A 25,148-nucleotide genomic window follows, 5' to 3' on the forward strand; every position below is an offset into this window, starting at 1 on the left:
CCGTCGCTCGAGGCGGATACATGTTTTTCATATTCCGACTAATAGAAAAGAAGAAGTTGTATAGTAGAAAGTCAAGAGTAAAAGTCAAGAGTAATGTTGTTTATTCAATGTTGTATTGCACGTTGAACTATTAAGCATGTAGGTTGTTAGAGACCATTTCAATTGTCAAGTTAAACATGATTAATTGCATTTCAATTTTTTTGTATGTACTCAGCTTTGTTGACTCATGCTTTCTTGATGTCTTGGTCGTGCTTGTGCCTTAATGACCATGTGATGAACCATGCATATTTTTCACTTGTAATTATGGTGAGCAGTTCACAAGTGTTTTAAATGAAAAAGCATTTACAGGTTGGCATTTCATTCGTGATTGAGTGTGGAGTGAATGTTTAATGCTTCAACCGCTTTTTATTTCAAGTATTTATTTTATTGAAGTGCTTAATAATTTTTAAATGATTTTGGATTGCAGGTTTTGTGGGCCTTTAATGATTCTAATTTGGTGGACTTTAATTTAAAGTTGGACTTTGCAAAGTAAGTTTTAGTAGGTAAGTTCCGCTTCAAAATTCTGATAATAGGCTTAACCATTTTCATGGTGACGGTAATGCCTTGGTAATTCCTTTTATTTATTCAAGAAATTAGTTTTAGAAAAATAAGAATTTATTAGGGTGTTACACCATGGTAGCGACATACCTAGCTAGTTGGCCGAAAGAACCCATGCGCACATGCAGCAACACGGACCCAAGGCCTCATGTGTGTCGCAGTAACTTTAGGAAGGCCAAGCAGGTTGGTCTTAAAGGATGTATATCCTTCTATCAAGTATGCATCAATAAAAAAAATGCGATTTAGATAAATTACGTAGTTTGTATTATTCAGTGAGATCAAGTGATCATAATGCCTAACTGCAGGACGCTTCCGTTCAGTAGAACTAATTTCCGATTAGGGACACAATTTACCCTTGACTGAAACTGTAGGTTCAACATATGACAAACTAAAAAATAAAATGTTTAGTTGCACAGAAAATTCGATAATATTAATAAGAAAGTTTTAATCGGGGGGCGATGGTTGTTAGGCTCAGTGTGAGCAAACAATCATCAGAATTCAGAACCAACGTCGTCGTGGGTCGGATGGCCACATGAGCGTTGGCACCTACGACTCACGAGCAAGGGCCAAAGCCTATGTAAATTGTGTAATGAAGACTACTAAAAAAAAGTAGTCCATGATGCTTTTCACGTAACATACTAGCATTGTTTTTTTTATTAATAAAAGGCCTCCCGTACCATTATCGGTACCAACAAGGACAGGGATGATATAGCATCTAAATAAACAATCGGCATCCTTGTTGACTTGACTCCAATATTGGGTTTGGGCAACGGGCAGGTGTCAGCTTCTTTGTGCAGGTTCTTGTTCAACTACAAACTCATTTTCATCTTCTCTCCTCAATCAACAACGTAACAGTAGATATTCCCCAACTTGTTCTCAAAGTAATCCAAATTATTCCTCCCTTTTTCACAAAATCCCTTTTGAAAACAACCCCTCTTCGGAGTTGTATCTTAGACCCATACGTTACTTCTGGTCATTTTCATTCTAAAAATACCCAAAAAAATTATGTTAGATTGCAATATTTTGCCCCTTTTCACCGACATTACGTTTGATCCAGACAAGTTTTACATTACCCATTAAAAAATTGTCAATTATGTGGGTGTGTTAATTGATCTGAACAGCTTAGAAAACTGGGATTTTCTACGAATTTGAAGGGGTTGTGGGTGGAAAAATAAAAAATGGAAAGCAGGAGGAGGAAAAGGGATGTGTTGTTGAGTAAATTGTATTCATTTGGATGTATGAAACCATGTTTTCATGAAGAACATTCACAAATTGGACAAAGGGGTTACGCAAGAGTAGTGCATTGTAATGATCCAGATAACCCAGAAGCAATTCAGCTGAATTACAGAGGAAATTATGTATCTACTACCAAGTATACTCCTCTTAATTTCATACCCAAATCTTTGTTTGAGCAATTTCGCCGAGTTGCCAATTTGTATTTTCTTATTGTTGCTTGTGTATCATTTAGTCCTTTGGCACCTTATGCTGCTGTTAGTATTGCTTTCCCTTTGGCTGTTGTTATTGGAGCTACTATGGCCAAAGAGGCTGTCGAAGATTGGAAACGTAAAAAACAGGTACATTGACTTTTTCTTTCAAAATTACTACTTTTGATTTGGTTCTTATAGCTTTTTTAATTTACATTTTGAAATTTGAATTGCTCAATGCGAGCTTTGTGGAATATCGTTTACCTTTACGAACTGTGATTAAGGAGGTAAGGGATGATATTTCCTGGAAGCAACGACTATCTGTTGTGTTTTTGCTGAGTTTTTGGGTTTGAGAATAAGGTAGACTAGAATCTTGTAGTTTCCATAGCTAGACAGTGTTTCCCAGAAATTGGGTAGATTGGAATTTTATGTCCTCCCGAACAAAGTTTAATAATAAGTCTGTAATGGTTGAATATTGGCTTGTTCCTTGAGCTTAATTGTGTTAAGAGCAATTCTTCCAGTTAAGGAACAAGGAAATGCAATGCATTAGAATATTAGAATCTGGTTTAAGGTTTGGAACTTTCATTACACTTGTAGTGTAGACCTGCGCATACAGGTTTACAAATTTGAGAGAAAATTCTGGGTTGGGTTCTCACTTCTCAGATGTGTTGTGTTGGAAAGGGGATCTTTCTTTTTGAGAATGGCTTCCATGATTTGTAATTCTAAAACTATCTTGTCTAAAGGCCAAGATAAGGGATTGGGGTTTAAATAATTTAATCATGGATTTGACTTCACTATGGTCCACTGATAAAGCTGGAGATGGAATTTCAGTCGATGTAATTACAGCGAGTAGCATGTCACCGCACTTTGGCTCCAACTTCCTTAAAATCATTCTTGGGAATTTCTGAAATTAATTGAACTATTTAATTATTTCTATCTCACTGTTTTCACCAAATCTCAAGAAATTCTTACTACTTAACATTGTGTCTCAAGACTCTGAACATCAAATACAATGAAATAAAGTATCAGCTTTATCAACTAAAGGTGTGATTGCATACCACATCTTCTGATTTATGCTCTTTCCCATTTTGAAAATCATGTGGAAACTTTTGATTATTTTCTAATCCATTTCCTAGATTTATAACCACCTAAGGCAGGAAAAGCCCTTACTTGGAAGGTGAAAATTAGTTCATGCTTCCAAGTCCACTAACTCATTTTAAACTGAGTTCAGAGCCCTACATGTCCATTATCCTTTTCTGCACTATCCATGAAGAATAATGTGAAGAATAGGTGGACTGCACAATATCTTTATAAATATTGCTAGGAAGGTGGCTAGATAGAACCGTTAAGAGGGTTCTGGTCTTTCCTCAAATCTTGCAAAATTTCTAGCACACTGGCGAAATGATAATCAATTGGACGATTTTAAGTTTTATGGATATCTCTTGGCGTTACTAAAATAGTTTATAGAAATCCGCCACCAGTTTAGGGGGGAAGCAATTCCAACTCCTGTCTTCATCGAAATCAAAATCCTTGCAAGAAATAAGGGGAGGGGTGTTGCAACAAACATTTAATTCTGCCACCTACTAGGGAAGCCTCACTTAAGCCTTATCCTGTTTTTATTCACGCCACTTTAAGTTCTCCAATTTTCCATTCCACCAGAACTTAATATTTAATTAATGAATTTTTAGTAGTGAAATAGTGAAGAATTACCTGAAACAAAGTTGTTGTATCTTTAGAAAGAAACTTCACTCAGAATTGCATGATCCATTCACAGTATCACACTCACACTTGGATCCCAGGACCTATTGCAAATTAGGAAAACCAATGACTGTCTTCTATGCTGCTTTACAGCTATGTTACTCGGGCCCTTCATTTTACCTCAAGTATTCGTGTCGGTTCCTCAACACTCCGAGATGGATATGGATACTCCGTCACTTCATTTTGGACTATAATCATGGAAAATATCATAATATAGCCGGGTGGACACTTGGACACATATCCGTGTCTGACACTAGTATGAGTAACTTAGCTTTAGATGTCTTGGAAGAAACTTGTAATTGAGTATCTCTGGTAACTCTACCTTAGGTTGTATTTTCTCATGTATCAGCATTAAGTATCAATCTATTAAAATGGCTTCAGGAAAGAAATATGTCTCCCACCTGAGTATGCAAAAGGAACATCAGGATACTGCAGTGTAGAATTTGACGGTGCAACTAATTAATAAAATGCATTTCTGAGATTCATTATTCAGAACTTCAATCATCATCGTCGACATATTCAGCTTACCAGGATACATTCTGTTTAACTGATGACCATTGACCGACTCTGTGATGTTTAGAGTGCCTTCTCGTCTGAAAGTATCAATGCTAAAACAGGAAACAAGTTAGGAGTTTCTCAACCATATGTGGTGACAGTATTTCTTTTGTTTGTATACCCCCATCTATAATTTGTGTTTTCATGTTGGAGATGTTCTTTATCTTCAAGATCTTCCAAATGCTGCGTCGGAAATATAACCTTTCTAATGGACCAAATATTGAAATCTTGAGGTCAACAGTGTTCATACATTTCTACACCAAAATATCAGCCTATGTGCCTCACCAAATTAACAATAGGAGAATTCTACATAAATAAGGCTCCAAAGTGATCTGCCACTTTGTTCCAGAAGACATGTTTTATACGTAGGTGTTTATGAGTAGTGATACTGTAACAAAATTCTTCAAAGCATACAAATACTTTTAGCATTTTGGTAAAGTACAAGAGCAGCGTTTTGTAATGCTAGTAGGTAAGTAGTAGGGACAGAACAAGTTGTAGCTTTCTTGTAAACGTCAAGAAGTGTGCCAAAATCCGTGGGTTTATCTTGGGTTCCCTGTTTTTGCTGCAGACGTGACATTGAACTAAGTGATGTTTCAAGGCCCTCGGCAGTCAGGTTGTTCTTAAAAGTCTCATGGACAGAATTTGTTCATTCTGGCAGTGTATCAATCTATGAGCTGGTTTAGAGAATGAGATTAATGCTAAAAAAGAACTAAAGTGATGAATCATGTATCTTATGAAGGGTAAAGGACACTCAATGGAAATCATGCACTGCCTGAAGTTTGGGATTTCAGGATAAAGATTTCGATGTTAGAGAGCCTAGAGGGGGGAGGGTAAAGCTAAAAAAATTATGTTGCAAGAATTAAATACTTCAATGTTTCATTCCTAACTTGATTATGTGTGATCTTGTTAGATTATTTGGTTGTGTAGGTTCTACATATCAATTTTTCGTAATTTTTTATACTCTGTGAATCCATGATATGTAGTTGAAGATATTGATGTGCAAATGTGTGTATTGGAAATTATGCATGGAAAATGGAACAAACAAAAAGGAATTGAGGTAGTGGAATTTTCAATTCTCAGTAGCAAATGCATGATAATTGTTGCTAGAATGTGTTATTATTATATTCTTATTGTTAAATGCTTGCCTTGGCTCATTAAGTTCTATTTTAATAATTTGATACAAGTATTTTGTTATATGTGTACCTTATTTTGTCTTCATATATTCTAAAATAGCTATACTGAATACATGTCATGCAAGTGACACCTCTGGTCTATGTTTCATAAATGTGTTTGAAGATATCTCCATGTTTCATAATTTTTCCCTTTAAATCGATCTTTTCCAGCTAATTAATTGAACTTATTCAACTTCTTACAGGATATAGAGGCCAATAATAGGCAAGTTGAGTTATTTGATGGTAGCAATCAAATCTTTGTTAAATCTATGTGGAAAGAACTTAGGGTTGGTGATGTTGTAAAGGTGTACAAAGATGAACATTTTCCAGCTGATTTGCTTTTCCTCTCTTCAAACTATGAAGATGGAATCTGCTATGTAGAGACCTCGAATCTTGACGGAGAAACAAATCTGAAGCTGAAGCATGCTTTGGAAGTCACTTCCTGCTTGCAAGATGAAAACTCCTTGTGTCAATTCAAGGCAGTAACCAAGTGTGAAGATCCGAATGAAAATCTATACTCTTTTGTTGGAACCTTGTATTATAATGGAAAGCAGTATCCTCTTTCTCTGCAACAACTTCTTCTGAGAGACTCTAAACTTCGGAACACTGATTATGTCTACGGTGTGGTGATTTTCACCGGGCATGACACAAAAGTAATGCAGAATGCTATCAACCCACCATCAAAGAGAAGTGGAATTGAAAGCCGATTGGATAAAGTCATATATATCCTTTTCAGTTTTGTTATTGTGATATCCTTTACTGGGTCTGTCTTCTTTGGCATTATTACTAAAAAGGATATCACTAATGGAAAGTTGAGAAGATGGTATCTTCGACCAGATAAGGTTACTTTCCTTTATGACCCAAGAAGTGCAGCTTTAGCTGCCTTTCTACATCTACTAACTGACCTCATGCTGTATGGTTACCTGGTTCCCATCTCTCTTTATATATCCATTGAGATTGTGAAGGTCCTGCAGTGTATTTTTATAAATCAGGATCAGCACATGTATTGTGAGGAAACTGACAGGCCTGCTCATGCACGTACATCTAATTTGAATGAGGAACTAGGTCAAGTTCATACCATATTATCCGATAAGACAGGTACATTAACATGCAACTCTATGGAATTTGTCAAATGCTCCATAGCTGGTATATCTTATGGACAAGGTATGACAGAAGTAGAGGTTGCTCTAGCTAAAAGGCAAGGGCAACTAGTTTCCTCCAGTGTACTGGGTGCAGTAGGAAACAGCAAGACCTCAGATAAGCAAGTTAAAGGTTTTAATTTCAATGATGAACGCCTCATGAATGGAAGGTGGGTCAATGAACCTCATTCAGATATGATACAGAAATTTTTCAGAGTGTTGGCAGTCTGCCATACTGCCATTCCTGATGTCCATGAGGAAACAGATCAAATTTCTTATGAAGCTGAATCACCTGACGAAGCAGCCTTTGTCATAGCTGCAAGGGAACTTGGTTTTGAGTTTTTCAGAAGGACACAGACAAGCATATTTTTGCATGAGTTGGACTATGAAACTGGGCAAATGATTGACAGGTGGGCTTCTAGATTCCTTGCTTGCTGGTCAATTTCACTTTTCAGAATTCCATTGTTTAGTGGGAATCTACAAAGAAATAGCTCATCTTTTTCTTTAATGTCCGTAAAAGTCAACATATGTGAGCCATGATCTGTCAACTTTGAGGCAATTCGGTGAATTTGGTAGTGTAGAAGTTAATATATTGCATTCTTATAACCGTTAAATTTGCTGTATGTTTAACATGTTGCCTTTCTTGCCAATGGTGATTGTATCAGGACTAGGAATAGAGACTTTTTTTTTTGCATTGAGCACAAAAACTTAAGGATGGTGCTTAAGTTTTTCCTTTGCAAACATGGAAATACTAAGTGCATGTTTGGTATGAATCTAGGAAAGGAAATGGATTGTAAACATTTAAGAAGGAGAAATGGTAATGTTAAGTAATCATTATTTGTTGTTTGGTATACCTAAGGAAAGCAATCCCTTGTATCAAATTAGGGATTGAGGAGGATAACACTTTGTTCCACAAGGTTAGGAGAGGTAACAAATTGGTGGTAATGGTTACTCTTTGGAAATGGGGTGTGTTACCCATCTCTAATACCAAACAATAGGTAATGGAATTAGTTAATTGATTCCATTTCCAACATTTGAAAGGTGCTATACCAAACATGCTCTAAATGTTAACTCTGTACCTGGAATGAATAAGAAGATGAAGATTGCTCGTGGAATGCAGAACGCTAGGGTTGATTATCACATTGCTCTGTTGACTTCATTTTCAAGACCTGTTCAGATGGAGAGTAATCCTCCATTTTGATCGACAGATTACAGTTTGGAATTCTCTCATCCTTTATTTCAGCTATCGGTCTTGCTTACAGTCTCCTGTTCTGTTCTATTTTTCTGTGAATTCTTCCTTGTTGCTTCTTGTAGAATGAAACTCAAGTTGTTTTAGGATTCAAAATTTTCTGTTTAGAAAGATAAATTCTTTGTCTTGATTTCTAAGGACTTGTTCTATTTTCAGGGTGTATGAACTTCTTCATGTCCTAGAATTCAGTAGCTCACGCAAAAGAATGTCTGTAATCGTCCGAAATGAAGAAAATATGCTTCTCCTTTTGTGCAAAGGCGCAGACAGGTTAGGCAGAACATATCGTTTATTTTTTCCTGGTATAGTATGAGGATATAGGTGATTTTCCAGAGGTTTCTTATTTATTTGATTGGCTATATGTTTAGTGCAATGTTTGAGAGACTATCTGAAGAAGGACAACTATTTGAAGCTGAGACCAGGGCTCATATCAAAATATATGCAGAGGCGGGTTTAAGAACCTTGGTAGTTGCATATCGCAAGCTTAATGAAGAAGGGTTTGCAGAGTGGGAAGAGGAGTTTCAGAAAGCCAAAACTTCTGTAAGTGCTGAACGGGATGCACTGGTCGATGCAGCTGCTGATAAGATTGAAAAGGAGTTGATTCTCCTTGGTGCTACAGCTGTTGAGGATAAACTGCAAAAAGGGGTATATGATTTTAACAACATTTTCTACATTATTTCTTCTTGATGTTTTTAGCTGCCATCTGCCTTTCTTTTCCAGTGTAATGCTTACTGCCATAGTACCAGTGGAGGAGAGCTAAGATTTGAAGTTTATTTTCTGTTGAATACAGTACCAGATTATTTTCTACTGTCATAGTACCAGTGGAGGGTAGCTAAGATTTGAACTATTCACCTCTTTTAGTTCTTCTGCAACAGGTCCCAGAATGCATTGAGAAACTTGCCCGGGCAGGTATCAGGATATGGGTCCTAACTGGCGATAAGATGGAAACAGCAATAAATATTGGGTAGGTGACAGTGTATCCTGATGAGTTTTCAGTTTTCTTTTGTGTCTGTCGATGACTTGTTTTACAAGACTTTTTTCAAAGTCTGTTTATGCTTGTCAAGTGTCTTGATGCATCAAATTTGAACCATTGCAGTTATGCATGTAGCCTATTGAGGCAAGGGATGAAGCAAATTGTGATCTCACTGGATTCAGCGGATATTATTTCGTTGGAAAAACGTGGTGACAAGGAAGCCATCACAAAGGTCAATGGGTATAAGCATATAGTGTATAAAATCATTAGGAACTTTTGTTGTTAATTGCTTTTTTTTTTTTATCATTTCAGGCCTCCCTGGAGAGTGTAAGAAAGCAATTAAGTGATGCCAAGAGTCAGATTAGTCCCGCTAAAGGAACTTCCACTGAATTTGGATTGATAATCGATGGGAAATCTCTAGCTTTCGCTCTGGATAAAAATCTGGAAAAGTCTTTTCTAGAACTTGCAAATGCCTGTGATTCGGTTATATGCTGTCGTTCTTCACCCAAACAGAAAGCTCTTGTGAGTTTCTCTCTTGTTGGAAAATATGGATTTCCCGTTAGTTTTCAGTTCACAGTCAGTTGCCAATCTTGCAATGTTACTGACCCCAGAAAAATCTGATAAAGATGTAAAAAATATGCAGGTGACAAGATTGGTCAAAATAAGAACAGGTAAAACAACATTGGCAATTGGTGATGGGGCAAATGATGTTGGCATGATTCAGGAGGCTAATATTGGAGTTGGTATCAGTGGTGTGGAAGGAATGCAGGTAACAATTCCCTGCTTATACTGATATGTCTCTTGATAAGTTTACTTACTCTCTCACAAACTTCAGTCAAATGAAAGAACACTAAGGCTCTTAAACCAGAATTTATGGCTTCACTCACCAAAATTTCAAGATGGATGAAATAGTTTCATGTAGGCATGTAGCAGTAGCTTAGATTCGGAGAACATAATAAAAGAAAGAAGAAGGTTAGATGTCAAAGAGAGAGAAAGAGGACAGAAGAGAGAGGGGTGAGAGAGATCAGAAGTAAGAGGGGATTATTATTGAATTTCAGAATGCTACAAATGATTTCAGTAGGCTGTTTGTAGGAAATCAGCTCCACACCCAGAAATTACAACAATTGAGCTTAACAGAATTCTTAAGTTTCCTGTTAAACTAACTAACTGTGACAATTACGATTTACTCACTACTTGATCTAACATCTTTAATATCAGGTTTCACTCGCCTAATTTAAGGTTTTTTTGCTTAACTTCACTTATTAGGCTTTGTTTGGTGCAACATTAGTAAAGGAAGGGAAGGGAAGGGAAGGGAACAGACGTGGGGACCGGTTGTATTCTAAGTTGATTCAACAACAGCTAAGGAACTCTTAAAGAGAAGATGACTCCTCTTCTTTATTCATGAGATTCTTTAATGTTGATGGGGCTAGTTGGAGTTTTGGACAACCCAAATAGGAAAGACCTATTATTTGCATTCTACTATTAGTCCCTATACTTATATAATACCATTTGAGCTCCTTTTTCCGACAACAGATAGGAGATCTTACTTTCTCAAGTCATACGTCTTTTGTTTAGCCAACAGTGTTCCGCTCTACTTATTATTACTTACTAGCGCCCTTCACTTCAACTCATACTACTTCCAGCTTATTCCAAAATAAAAGAAAGCTACTTGCTTACAAGAACAAGGTACGTAGCTGGCTTGTTAAAGCATGGAAAGGTATCCAAAAAGCACAGGAACAGCTATGAGATAGATAGGCACCCGCTAACCTAATACCCGCTTCTAAGGATTGAAAGTAGCACGGCTATAGGGCAGAAGAATAGCCGCGGGCAAACACCTTTAACAAGCAAGTAGCTAACTTCCACCTTACTTAAGAGCAAAGCGCGAAAAGGAAACTTAATTTATTTTCTGTTGTTTGGTTTTGTGGAAGGAAATGAGAGGAAACGAAAGGAAAATAATTTGACAGCTTTTAATTTTCTCTTTCCTTCCAAATCCAATTTAATTTTCCCTTCCATTTCCATCAAATCCAATTTAATTTTTAGAACCAAACACGGAAGCCCATATTTTTCTTTTCCTTTCTCTTCTTTTCAAAACTCTTCTTTTCCATCCTATTCCTTTCTACCAAACAAAAAACACAAGAGTTAATAAAATACGTTCCAAACTCTTAAGCTTAAAGCCAAAATTCTAATCACCAAGTCTTATTTTTATTCGTTCAGGAAAAACCCTAAATAGGCCACAAAACCCATGCCTAAAGGGTTCCTAAAAGGCTTAGGAAAGCCTAGGAACACAATCAGCAACAAAGCATAGTCCTACACCTAAAACAAATCTGAAAAACAAAGACTTATAAGTATAACTAGATTTAAAGCCCGTGCGATGCACGGGTTGAATTCAATATTTTTTTTGTGAGATTGTTTGATATTAAGGAGTACAGACTATGAGACTAAAGAGTATTACTTTTTGGGAAGATCGTTTACTACGTATGCATTTTATGTTGATTGTATAAATACGGAAGTATTGCAAAATAATATTTCCTTCGATCAATTTACTATTTATATGGTGAAAGATTAAAAACTTTGACCATAATTGGTAGTTTAAATATTAGGGCATCGTTCAATTAGACTTATTTTGACTGAACTTATATTATCTGAACTTATGTGAACTTTCTAAACTTATTTGAACTTATCTGAACTTATTTTATCTGAAAAAAACTTATTTTATGTAAAATAAACTTATTTGTGTGTGAAAATGTCTGAAAAAAACTTATTTTTACTGAACTTATATTTTCTAAACTTAAATGAACTTATCTGAACTTATACATTTGTAATTCTATTTTATTTTGCTGAACTTAAATGAACTCCCTCCGTCCCAGATTAGTTGTTACACTTTTCTTTTTCGTCCGTCCCAGATTAGTTGTTACACTTCTAAATTAGGAATGACCCCACAATTATTATATTGTCTCTCTCTTCCCACTAATTTTTTTTTTGTCCCCACACCCTCTCTCATTCAATTAAAATAATTCCCCACTAACTCCTATCACATCTACTTTTTCAATAAAATAACAATTGATAACCAAACAACCACTTATCACCTAAAACTTTGTGCAAAGGTAAGTGTAACAACTAATATGGGACGGAGGGAGTATTAATATATTGAATGATTAGTTGGTCAATGACAATAAATGGTCAATAACTCGTCAGTTATGAATATATGATAAGATAAAAATAACAAACTTAATTACTTAGAGAATTCAAGAAAATTTAGTCAAACATTTTTGTACTTGTGTTTTTTATACACTTTCTATCTGTAGTGTTTTACTACTATTACGACAATCCGTGGATTATGGACCGTGGTGCACATAGAGAATGGTGCACCAAAAGAACATATGTGCATGAGCAAAAGAACATGACACTACGGCGAAAGAATATGCGATATAATATTTCACTTTTTTGTTATAAAAATAATATATTATTTTACTATTTATTAAAAACCTAAATAAAAAAAATACGCATGTTCTTTTTTCGTAAAAAGATGTTCTTTCAATTATATACTAGTGTTCTTAAGGTGCACTATGCTCTATGTGCACCATGGTCCACCTCCTAAATTGCGCTATTACGAACTTTCCCCTCACGAATTTAGCTTTCGCCAACTACCACTGTAATTTCTTTCTATCAACTAATATAAAATAAAATAAAAACTACTTCCCTAATTTCTCATACTCCATACAACATAGACGACCAAGTTGGTTTTTGGCGAAAGTTATTGCTTGCACAAACATAAGTTCATCTTATTAAAAAAGAAAAGCTCAAGATACTCTAATACGAAGTACTCAAAGAATTGTGATTTATTAGGAGAATATGATCAGCGAAATTCAAAACATTAAAATACTAATTTTTAGTTTTTTACTCCTTAGCCAATACTCGGAATAAGCAATTATTCGGACCAATTGGTTGATCACTTGAACATATAACCCAAATCAAAACCTGATACGAATAACAGTTTTTCATTTAAGAAAAAATATTGATAGAATTTACATAAAAAAACACTATAATAAGCACAGTACAATTACGTCAAACCAAAATTAAAATACAAAATAAAATAGAACCTTTGAGTTCTCACCCAAGAACACAACATGTTTTCATATACGAATTACATGTTCTGAGCAGAACAATTCTGGAATAGATGAACAACTAAAACTCCAAAAAAAAAGTTACAACTTCAGGAACTGAAAGGAGGAAGGAAAAAAAGCTAAAAACGTGAGAACGGTTTTACATGAAGAAGATATATGAACGACATTACGTACACAATTGAACGCTGAAAACGAAAGAAAAGGAGTAGAAGGGGTTATGATTAAGCCTAAGAAAACCAAGTCTATTTATTTTTATAATTGAAATTTTATGTCACATCAGAACTCTTATTTTCTTATTAAATAAATTTTGTTTAAAAAAAAAAAAAACAAACTCTATAAACCGTGGACACAACATTTGTATAATTATCCTAATTTTAGTCAATTATCATCCTTAACAAACGGTGATGTTGTTACTTGTTAGGCGTATTCATCCAATATTTTCCTCGTGTATTTATCTTTCGGTTAAGATCGATTGTATTCCATTTGTTGGTTAATTATCCAAAATATTAATTATTTTTTTTTTATAAATTTGAAATATGATACTCCGTATGTTGTTTTTTAATAAATCTGAAAATATTAGTTTATTTATACTCTCATATTTGATGACGTGGAAATCTTACGTGGCGCTCCAAAATCTCTTGAAAAAACTCCCCTTTATATATATACTAGTTTGAAGCCCGTGCGATGCACGGCAAAAAACAATAGTTAAAAATACAATGACTTATACTTTATACGGAAGTATAAGTTTATCAAAAAACTCTTATATGGCCTAATTGTAATACCAAAGCTAAAATAAAAAAATTACTCTAAATAAGAAAAATCTTTGATGAAAATATAATTCGTAATTCGTATATGAACTTTTAAGTGTATTTTAATGAACTGCTTTTAACAAATTTACATTTTAAAAGTATTATTAATACTCTTCGAATTTCACCCACGAATGCTCGATTATTGATCTAGCAACACAGTAACAAAACATAAAGCTTATACTTCATAATAGTACATCCAAAAATTACATCTGAAGTGGAGTATTAATTTTAGATAAGAATTACTTCGCTACTGCATGACTCTGTTCAATTTTGCTACTTCGCTAAGATTTATCTAAATGGTCTATTTCTACTCTAAACACACTTCTTTGATCATCTAAATATCTAATCTTATTATCTTTATCAACAAACCTAAAACTACCACCGTCTAACAACTCTTTTAAAGGCACAGCTGCACAAGGATTTGCCCCAAATCTTTATCAGCACCAATGTTCATGCTTTAGGGTAAAGACAATATATTTACCATAGTAAACCTCATGGTGTAATTCTATGCCAGACTCGTGCCCCCATCTCGATGCACCAGAGTCTTTTGCTAGCTTATTTTTGGGTTCATCTGATAAGTGAAAACCACATACGGATCCTTCTTACCTATAAGATTGACATTTTTAAGAAAAAAATGAGGATAAAATATATTAAACCATAAGACAATTAGACAAATATTGATTATAATATGATAAATTTGGCACTTGAGCTTAGGTGCATTGATAAGTGATAACTACACACGGTAGTTTATCTTCAACCTAATCATGAATACTTCCTATACCCAACACAAAAGGGTTTGGCAGGGAAGATTTGGCTAAAGGCTGTTGGCACTAAAATAGTTGACTGTAAAAGGCGTGGATGCACCGTAAGTGAATATGTTTGTATCCCATGCAAGAAGAATGCTTTTGGATTGAAAGTAACTGTGAAAGATTGAAATTTTGGCCTTTTGGGTGTACATTAGCGCAGTTAATCAGCTCTCTATGTGTTGTTGATGCAGCGTTTCAGTGGGATGGTTCTATAGCTTATTTTTCTCCAAAATTAGTCAAACTACCAGCAGTACTAATTTAGAATTGATGCAACTCCTTGAGGGGTTTTGGGATTAGAGGTGGATGCATGTGACTTCAAGAATTAAGGAAAACCAATGATAAGGATTGACCAATTCAAGGACAATACTTTCGGTTATTATCAGTAAATATCTTGTAGATATTCTAGCATTATACTCTCCTTTAATCTAGGAATAATTATCTCCTTAACTTATTTAGATTATTCTGTAAAACCCTAATGTATCACTACTATATATGTGTGCACATATTCAATAATAAAATCATCCTTTCCTCTCACTTTATATGGTATCAGCCGTCTGATCTACCTACACCTCCCTTCCCTTCGATGGCTATGGCAAACAACATACCTTCATACCAAATTCCAAACGCAAGTGATCCCACAAATCCATTCATCTTTCTAAACATCCACAATGCCATCAAACTTACACCCACAAACTATCTTTCATGGAAGCTTCAAATTGAAGCCATTCTTGTAGGCCACGATCTGTTACGTTATGTTGATGGCACCCTCACTTGCCCCTCACCAACCACACTCTCAGAAGAAGGTGCTGAAATCTCTAATCCAGCAAACGTCCATTGGCTCCGTCAAGACCGACTGCTATTTGGTGCCTTGATCGGTACCCTTTCCCCTAACCTTGTACCCCTGGTCTCCCAAGCTCGCACGTCCAAGCATCTGTGGGACATGCTTTCTAGCACGTATGCCCTTCCCAGCCGGGGTCACATCAAGCAACTCAAGGATCAACTGTCCCGCACCACCAAGGGCAACCGCAGTGTCACAGAGTTTATGCAAACTATCAAAGCCTTGGCCGACCATCTTGCTGACCTTGGGAAGAAAGTAGAACATGAAGATCTAATTGATCGGGTGCTTCTCGGTCTCGATGAATCCTACTCCACGGTCATTGAGTCTGTCAATGCCCGTGACACACCTATATCCTTTGAAGAACTACATGAAAAACTCATCAACAAAGAGCTAGCCATTCAGCAATCCCGTGTGGATCCCTCCTTTCCCGCTGCCGCCTTTGCTGCTTATACTCGAAATCACCCTCGCCCCAACAGCAATACTGCTCGCCCAAACAACCACGGCATTCTGCCAACCCCTTCAAACAACACCAAGCAGCCTCGGCCATATCTCGGAAAGTGCCAGTGGTGCCGCGAACAAGGCATGTTGTTGCTCAATGCCCTCTATTTACAAAGCAATTTCCAACTGCATCCCCTCCTGCTCACTCCGGTTTTGCACCAAACCGCAACTCATACAAACCGCAAGCTCACCTTGCTGCATCCTCCTCATCCACACCATGGCTATTGGACAGTGGCGCGACTCATCATGTTACGGCAGACCTGAACACTCTATCTCTCCATGCTCCATATGATGGCACGGAAGAACTCATCCTCGGTGATGGTAAGGGACTCAAAATCACCCACTTTGGTTCGGTTTCTTTATCTCCCTCTCTCAAACTCACTAATGTTTTAGTTGTTCCTGCCATCTCTAGAAATATCATATCTATTTCCCAACTTTGCCATGACAATAATATCTCTATTGAATTCTCATCCACTCTTTCTCTGTGAAGGATATAACAACGGGGATTTATCTACTCCAAGGGAAAACTAACAATGGCATCTATGAAGCTCACTACATTTCTCCTAGAGTCTACACAAGCACAAGAACAACTTCTCTGGACTGGCATCACCGGCTAGGCCATCCATCTCAGAATGTTTTCCGTCTCCTTATTTCAAAAAATAGTCTCAATGTTCCTAGTATCTCTACTTTAGATTGTAACTCATGTGCTTGCAATAAAAGTCACAAACTACCATTTTCTACTTCTTCTATATCGTCTACTGCTCCTCTTGAATATGTCTATACTGATCTTTGGACAGCCCCAATATATTCTCATGATGGCTATAAATACTATATTGTGTTTGTCGATCATTACACAAAATACATTTGGTTGTATCCATTAGCCAAGAAATCGGACACTACAACCATATTTAAACGCTATAAAGCGTTAGTTGAAAAGCATTTCCAATTGCCCTTAAAAACATTATACTCAGACAATGGGGGAGAGTAAGAGGGTCTACGTAATTTCTTGTCCATTGATGGGATTTCTCATCTCACAACTCCACCACACACACCAGAACATAATGGTTACTCGGAGCGTCGACATCGACACATTGTGGAAACCTTCCTATCTCTTCTATCCCATGCCCATATGCCTCTGAAATATTGGACAAATGCCTGCTCCACCGCGGCATATTTGATAAATCGTCTGCCTACTCCGACTCTCAAAAACAAGTCACCATACTCCATGCTATTTGGGAAAGAACCCAACTACGTCAAACTCCGTAGCTTTGGCTGTCTTTGCTACCCGTGGCTCAAACCGTACACATCTCACAAACTTGATGCAAAATCAAAACCGTGTGTATTTGTGGGTTACTCTCCAACTCAGAGTGCGTACTACTGTCTTGACTTAACCACTCACAGAATATATGTCTCTCGCCACGTTCACTTTGTCGAGGACACTTTTCCTTTTTCAGAACTTAACACACAAGATGCATCTCAACCCACACTCGTGGAGGAATGGGCCACATTTAATGTACCCATCCTTCCCACCCTTGCCAACCCTCCCACGCCACTTACCGAACCTACCCACTCCCCCCCTCTATCTCCTCCTCCATCTCCAACTCCCTCTCCAACTCCCTCAACTGCTTCCGCTCCAACTCCATCCACCCACCCAAACCAGTAACTCCACCCCATCTTCAATCTCAACCCACGACCCAACTCCGCCACCCTCACCTACACCTCCAACCCGTACAATGACCACTCGCCTTCAACATGGAATCCGGAAACCTATCACCAAACTTAATCTAAATGCTGAGCTTGTGGACACTTCTTTGCCAAAAACTATTACACAAGCATTGAAAATCCCACTATGGCGAAAGGCCATGGATGCCGAGATACAGGCCTTAATGTCCAACGAAACTTGGCAACTTGTACCTCCTTCTCCTTCTCAAAATGTGGTGGGATGCAAATGGATTTTTCGCATCAAAAAGGATAAAGATGGAAACATAACTCAGTACAAGGCTCGGTATGTTGCACGTGGCTTCAATCAACGGCCAGGCATAGACTACGACGAGACTTTTAGTCCCGTGGTTAAACCAACCACAGTCCGTGCGGTTCTGTCAATTGCTGTAAGCCAAGGCTGGCCCCTTCGTCAACTAGATATAAACAACGCATTCCTTCAAGGAACACTCACTGAGGATGTTTATACAATTCAACCACCCGGCTACGGTGACCCGATGCATCCTACCTATGTGTGTAAACTCAATAAGGCTCTCTATGGTTTAAAACAAGCCCCACGGGCATGGTATAGGGAGCTAAGGCATCATCTACTGGAACTGGGATTCAAGAATACCATCTCTGACTCCTCTCTCTTCACACTTCATTCCAATGGGAACATCATATACCTACTGGTTTATGTCGACGACATTATTGTTACCAGTAACGTGCCCTCCTTCTTGGACAGCTTCATCACCAAGTTCGCGGCCCGTTTCTCTCTCAAAGATTTGGGAGAGCTCTCCTATTTCTTGGGGGTCGAGGTGATGCAACATCCCCATGGCATCTTTCTCAGTCAAAAGAGGTACATTCACGATATTTTGTGCAAAGCAAATATGGAAGAATCAAAGCCCGTGGTTACCCCTCTCGCCACCACACCTCCCCTATCCCAAAGTGGTGACTTGTTACATGATCCCACAGAATATCGTATGCTCATAGGCAGCCTCCAATACCTGGGTCTAACTCGTCCAGACATAGCTTTCACGGTGAACAAATTGGCTCAATACATGCAGCGTCCCACCGACGCTCATATGCAAGCTCTTCGTCGCCTTCTTCGATACCTAAGTGGCACGTCCAACATGGGTATCACCATCCATAAAACATCACGTCTAACCCTTCATGCCTACTCTAACGCTGACTGGGCTCGTGATCGAGATGATTATCTATCTACTACAGCATATATTGTTTACCTAGGCAAGAACCCAATCTCCTGGGCTTCACGAAAACAACGCACACGAGCCCGTTCTTCGACTGAGGCGAGTATCGGGCCGTAGCAAATGCCACTGCCGAAATAATTTGGTTGACAAACCTGTTCAAGGAACTTGGTCACACCATCTCTCGAGCTCACGCCGGTGCGACATATGTTAGTGCAAACCCCGTGTTCCACTCCAAGATGAAACACCTTGCTTTGGACTACCACTTCGTCCGAGAAAATGTCCAACATGGGAACCTACGAGTTACCTACATTCCCACAAATGACCAACTGGCAGACGCACTCACCAAGCCTCTACCGAGGACTACATTCCATTCGTTGGTTGCCAAAATCGGTCTCTCAACTTGGCCGACCGTTTTGAGGGGGCGTGATAAGGATTGACCAATTCAAGGACAATACTTTCGGTTATTATCAGTAAATATCTTGTAGATATTCTAGCATTATACTCTCCTTTAATCTAGGAATAATTATCTCCTTAACTTATTTAGATTATTCTGTAAAACCCTAATGTATCACTACTATATATGTGTGCACATATTCAATAATAAAATCATCCTTTCCTCTCACTTTATAACCAACACTTGTTACCTCAATAAATATGTGGAGCTTTGGTAATTTTGCTCAGCAACATAGTTAAGTGAAATTAGCAGTCATTCTTGGAGATAATTAGGTATAATCTGGATCATGTCCTACGCAATTATAAGTAGTGGAAAGGGTTGGCACTTGGCAAGGCTTAAGACTTAAAAATGTTTATTCTAGTTCGTTTGAGAATAGGATTTGGTTGGTTGAGTTGATCTAATGTTTCAAGTTTCATCTTATTTCAAATAAGAGCAGCCTGTAAATTAGGGCTTGTATGAGAAATTGAGCCTTGCAGTTTATTTTTTGTGATATACTTTTGAGGATCAATCAGTGAGTGAAGTTAAGTCTTACGAAAAACATTAATATGGTGATTGAAGCAATAGGTTCGTGCGCTGTTAATTTAAATTTTAAATGAGTCATGCTTAGGAACCTTAAATGATCGTCCTTGAGAGTATCGTTTTCCGAATATAGGGGTAATTGAAAGTTTAGAAATCTGCTTTATTATACACATCAAGGAGGCAGTGTAGAAGAAAGATTAGTAACTAGTGTGTTAGGGGAGTATAATTTGCAGTGCTCTACATTCTGTTTTAATCATGAGACGATTCTCATTTACATTTGAGAAGTAAGAACCAATCGATTTTTCTATGTTCTAAATCACACTTTACTGAGTGTTTCTATACTAGGGAAGACATTTATTTGGTTACACGGGCAGGTGTGCTCTATGTTCTAAATCACACTTTACTACGTTGCTAAGATTATGATTCACTCCATGTGTTGGTGCAGGCCGCTATGTCAAGTGATGTCAACATTGCCCAATTTCGTTTTCTTGAACGCTTATTGCTTCTGCATGGTCACTGGTGTTACAGGCGTATATCAATGATGGTAATGACCGACCAATCAAGCCTAGTATTGAAAAACACTGGACTGATTTTATGGATGAATCTTTGTTCTAGACTGATGATAGTGATTCTTGCTGAATGCAGATATGCTACTTCTTCTACAAGAACATTACATTCGGTCTAACTCTTTTTTGGTTTGAAACACATTCTGCTTTCTCTGCTCAACCTGCTTATAACGATTGGTACTTGTCTACCTATAATGTCTTTTTCACTGCACTGCCGGTGATAGCACTTGGTGTATTTGATCAAGATGTTTCTGCACGGCTTTGCCTCAAGGTACTAATAAACCTTCAATTGGAGTATAGTATGAAATATTTCACTCTAGCATAATATTTTTGAATGACTTGTGCAGTTTCCTGCCTTGTATGCTGAGGGCATCCAAAACATACTCTACAGTTGGCCGCGAATACTTGGGTGGATGTTGAATGGTCTAATTAGCTCAATGTTGATATTCTTCCTGACGACAAGTGCTCTGAAGCACCAGGCATTTAGGAGTGATGGACGAGTGGTAGACTTCTCAGTATTGGCAGCTACAATGTACAGTTGTATAGTATGGACTGTGAATTGTCAAATGGCACTCTCAATCAACTACTTTACTTGGATACAACATTTCGTTATATGGGGAAGTATCGCTTTGTGGTACATATTCCTGCTAATCTATGGCGCACTACCTCCTACCTTTTCAAAAACGGCTTATATGGCTTTAGTAGAGGCATGTGCTCCCACTCCTTTTTATTGGATAGTTATCGTCTTTGTTGTCTTCTCCACTCTTCTTCCTTATTTCACCTATAGAGCTATTCAGATGTGGTATTGGCCAATGCCACATGATCATGTCCAGCTTAAACGGAATGAAGATACACGGGGTGATCAGAGGATCTTGTTTCAGGATTGAACAAGAATGTAGTTAGCCTTTTTGTTTTTATTTTTTATAACATGATTTGGAGCTCTGTAAGCCTAAGTTTGGTTGGGTTTTGCTGAGATTTGATTCTGTCCTTGCTGGTTCTGGTTCTGGTTCAGGTAGAGTTAATTATTAGGGATGCAAACCGTTGTACAGTATATATTATTACCATCTGGCCCTTGTCTAGTTTAGTTGGTCACACTCACACATACATACTCTGTAAGACTGACTGTAGACTTGATTATTTTGGTAAATTTATACTTATAGTTTGATTATTTGCTTGTGGACTTGCCACGTGATTCTCTTTCTCCCCTTAACCATGCACCCCTTCCATTTCCGTTACCCACACATTCAGATTTTATGTAAAATTTTTTGTTCACACATACAAATACACAACGCTATTATGACCGGTGTATGAGAAAATGATACATGTTAAATTGGATGATATCATCAGTTTTTCCTTCGGTTATAGTCACATACTACAGTAAATTGGATGGTATCATCGGTTTTTCCTTTGGTTATAGTCAGAGACTATGTTGTAAACTTCTTATAATGATGCTTGGGAGTATGATGTTCATGTCTCTTTCACGAACTGGGAGACCCTATGTCATATTGGCAAAAATTAATGATCAAATTTATATAGTTTGAATTTTGTTAATTGGATGGCGTGTTTTGCTTGAAACTACAAGTACAAATAGTGAATTACAGGATTTCATCTAATTTTCTGGTCAATAAAGTATTGGGAAGCATGTCATTTGAACGCATAAGCAAATAACAACCCATCTTTGGTCTTGGAATTCTAGTGTGTCATTTCGTTCATACCCTTTCCTTGAATATTTTGGGTTTAGGCTAAATTGGCAAAATATAGAGACACAATTCTGAGTGTATAACCATGGAACGGAAGGGCTCTAAAAAAATATTCACTTGCTGCTGCACAAGATTTAAACATACATGTAAGATATAATGATTGTCAACAATCTGAAACAGACCTCACAATTTACAAGTAACATAACTCACACAGATTCTTCAGGGAGTTGAGCAATTATGTGTTCCAGGGGAGAGGGAGGACTGAGGAGATAAAACTTAACCTTGAATCAATATGATTGATGACTTCTATAGAAGAGGAATGTAGAATTCGTACTTCAACGAAGAGGAATGTAGAATTCGTACTTCAACGAAGAGATGAATGACAAGTGAACAAGCATGAGTAGCAGAAAAGAGTTGAGCATTTTACCAAAAGATATCCCTGAACAAATACTTCTACAAAGACTTCTACAGTTCTACCTATAATTTGAACTCCATCTATAACCCAAAAGAAAATTCTACAAACTATCATCAAAATCAGATATGATTAATCTGGCAAATTTGTCTTACATTATTAGACTACAACGGTTCAGCATATGATATATGGAAAGCATCCAAATGGTTACAACTTAGAAGGTTGTTCATAGGTGGTTCAATATACCTTAGGCTGGGAAAATAATGGATGTGAGAGGACTCTCTATACCTCAAATTTCACAGTATTTCCCTAAACTATAAATAATCATGTCACTTCACTTTAGGTTTCCTACCTTCACTATGATTTTGTATATGTGAAACCACAAATCCTTCACAAAACACTACCTTAGTAACTTGCTTCAGTTTATGCAAGGAAAATATCACTCCCCACAAAATCCTGGAATACCCACAATATGCAAATCTAAACTCTTGTATGATGGACTATCTTCACTAAAACAGAATAAACCTCAGACGTTCCATCTTATACAAGAAAGAATAATGACTGATCGATCACTACCGATAACATTATCATACTTGGCCCCAAATCAAGAATACCATACTACTTAATTGACCTCCGTCGACTTGCCCTGTGATCATATCAGGCAATCAGGCCATACCAGCAAATACATGGTGTCTTTGCCACAGTTTATACCTTCATGTTAACAAGAACAATACATAAAACTACCCAATCACAGATCATAGCTTTATAATCAATACCAAACCCATAACCAGCATTAGAAGGCAAAGTCTAAGCCTTTTCTGTAGTATTATTGATCATCTAAAAAAGTTTTACAAATTAACAGCATCATAAAAGTAGCTTGCATTTCAATCATGCCGAGCAATACCTACGAAATTGAAGAAAAATCATATACTAAGAACCGTATTACGCCACAAATTGAAACAAACAAATGCAGCATTGACTAATTCATTCATCACAACAAAATTTGCGAACTTTTTAATTTCCAACTAGCAAATAATTAAATGTAAAGTCTCCCAACCTTACAAAATCGAGTCAGACTGGGATGTATCTCTTGAGCGCGTGCTTCATCCCAACCGTACATCCAACAAGTAGGCCGCCAGCGGCACCAGCAATGGCAGCAGCCCGAGGACCCGAAGCCGCCTTAAAGAGAGCCCCGGTTGCAAGCCCAGCAACCACACTATTGATGACATCATCAGTATCCCTCAACTTAACGAGCCCACTCTCGAGACCAGCATACATGAGACCTATGACTCCAGCGCGGTTTCCCCACTGGCGACCGGTGAGGCCGGAAGAGTTCAGGACACGATTAACACGGAGTTTCATGGTATCACCGTGTTCTGAAGTACGGATAGCGTCGACGAGTCCCTTGGCGGCGCCGGTGGAAGCTCCGGCCAGATAGCCACAACCGGTGTAGTAGGTGAGATTCTCACCCCAAGATCTGCTTTGTCGGACGGATTCTTCATGGAAAAGGAATTCGGGTTGGGTGGGAAGCTGATAGAGCTTCTGGGCCTGGATTTCTAAGTCTTTGTACGGATTGTAGAGACGACGATTCTCATTATTCTCGTCCTCTTTTGGTTGATTGAACGACATATTTGTGAAATTTTCGAGGTTCGATTGACAGATTTTAGGATTAGGGTTAGGGTTAGAGGGATTTCCGATGGGGAAGATTCTTCTTTGGCAACCCTCGGAGTTTTCTGATTTTGGTTGGAAAGGGGAGGAGAGAGAGAGAGAAGAGGCGTCCGAGTCGGAAGTTTTTCGAGAATGCGGAGACTACTTAACCCTCAACACCGCCTTACAACTTGCAATACACATTTAAACAACTCTATTAAATCCGTGTTAAATGAATACACTGGATATTTGTATACGGAAAATTAAAGTTTCGTTTGCCCGTTTGGTTAAAAATAATGGTATCACAAAAGAACAATGGTATACTCCCTCTGTCCCTTAATACTCGCACCGTTTTGCCTTTTTGCACTATTTACATAATTTACTTTTGCCCTAATTTATTTTTAGTATATGAAAATAAATGTTAGTATATAATATATTATTAGCTTCATCTTAATATATATTTTCAAAATATTAATATTTTTACAAGTTTTTATAATATGTAGTTAAAGATATTGGTGGTCAAAGTTGTGCATTGGCAAGCGTGTCAAGTAGAAACGGTGCGAGTATTAAGGGACGGAGGGAGTAAACAAGAACAATGTTAAAATTAAAAAACAATCCGTGTTATGTGTTTATAATCACATACTCCGTTCGTAGGTTTTCTAACTCATATCTCTCTCCCTCTTTTCTCTCTCTTTTTAGAGTTTACAAAAATTAGGGTTTTCTAGGGCGGAAATAGCCAATTTTCTTCGGAAATTTGGTTATTTCCGCCCCTTCTCTTTCAATTTTGTTGTGTTTTTGCGTTAGATCTCAATAAAATTACATAGTTTCAGTGTGGTAAGTACCCTATGGTGGGTTTGACTGTTTCGGTGTAGTAAGTACCCTTATGGTGGGTTTGTTTTTAGTTAAGTTTTGTGTGTTTAGTTTAGTTCAGCTTGTTTCTTTGGTAAAGATTTATGCGGGATCGAAGAGGATATCAATCTTTCAACTACAATCGGACGAATT

The 25,148-nt window shown here is 37.5% G+C and overlaps 2 protein-coding genes across 2 annotated transcripts; one reads left to right on the top strand and one right to left on the bottom strand.

Annotated features, from left to right (window-relative positions):
* Window positions 1-1,321: 1,321 nt before the first annotated feature.
* LOC110782790 (probable phospholipid-transporting ATPase 8) lies at window positions 1,322-21,555 on the top strand. Its single transcript, XM_021987042.2, has 11 exons — window positions 1,322-2,171; window positions 5,710-7,055; window positions 8,051-8,161; window positions 8,260-8,536; window positions 8,767-8,855; window positions 8,988-9,096; window positions 9,177-9,386; window positions 9,508-9,633; window positions 20,267-20,365; window positions 20,467-20,658; window positions 20,735-21,555. Exons 1-11 carry the CDS (start codon window positions 1,776-1,778, stop codon window positions 21,272-21,274), a joined length of 3,495 nt encoding a protein of 1,164 aa, XP_021842734.2. The 5' UTR covers window positions 1,322-1,775; the 3' UTR covers window positions 21,275-21,555.
* Window positions 21,556-23,292: 1,737 nt separating this feature from the next.
* LOC110782620 (mitochondrial import inner membrane translocase subunit TIM23-1) lies at window positions 23,293-24,343 on the bottom strand. The gene has a single exon (XM_021986787.2). The coding sequence runs from the start codon at window positions 24,126-24,128 to the stop codon at window positions 23,571-23,573; it is 558 nt and encodes a 185-aa protein (XP_021842479.1). The 5' UTR covers window positions 24,129-24,343; the 3' UTR covers window positions 23,293-23,570.
* Between the last annotated feature and the right edge of the window lie 805 nt (window positions 24,344-25,148).

Source organism: Spinacia oleracea, chromosome 4, assembly GCF_020520425.1.
Source record: "Spinacia oleracea cultivar Varoflay chromosome 4, BTI_SOV_V1, whole genome shotgun sequence".
Lineage (NCBI taxonomy): Eukaryota > Viridiplantae > Streptophyta > Magnoliopsida > Caryophyllales > Amaranthaceae > Spinacia > Spinacia oleracea.

Bases quoted from the DNA above. Each gene is read 5' to 3' on its own strand.
- LOC110782620 (XM_021986787.2), bottom strand. From the start codon at position 24,128: ATGTCGTTCAATCAACCAAAAGAGGACGAGAATAATGAGAATCGTCGT.
- LOC110782790 (XM_021987042.2), top strand. From the start codon at position 1,776: ATGGAAAGCAGGAGGAGGAAAAGGGATGTGTTGTTGAGTAAATTGTAT. The intron at 9,387-9,507 runs GTGAGTTTCTCT...AAAAATATGCAG, and splicing joins CACCCAAACAGAAAGCTCTT to GTGACAAGATTGGTCAAAAT. The intron at 20,659-20,734 runs GTACTAATAAAC...TGACTTGTGCAG, and splicing joins CTGCACGGCTTTGCCTCAAG to TTTCCTGCCTTGTATGCTGA.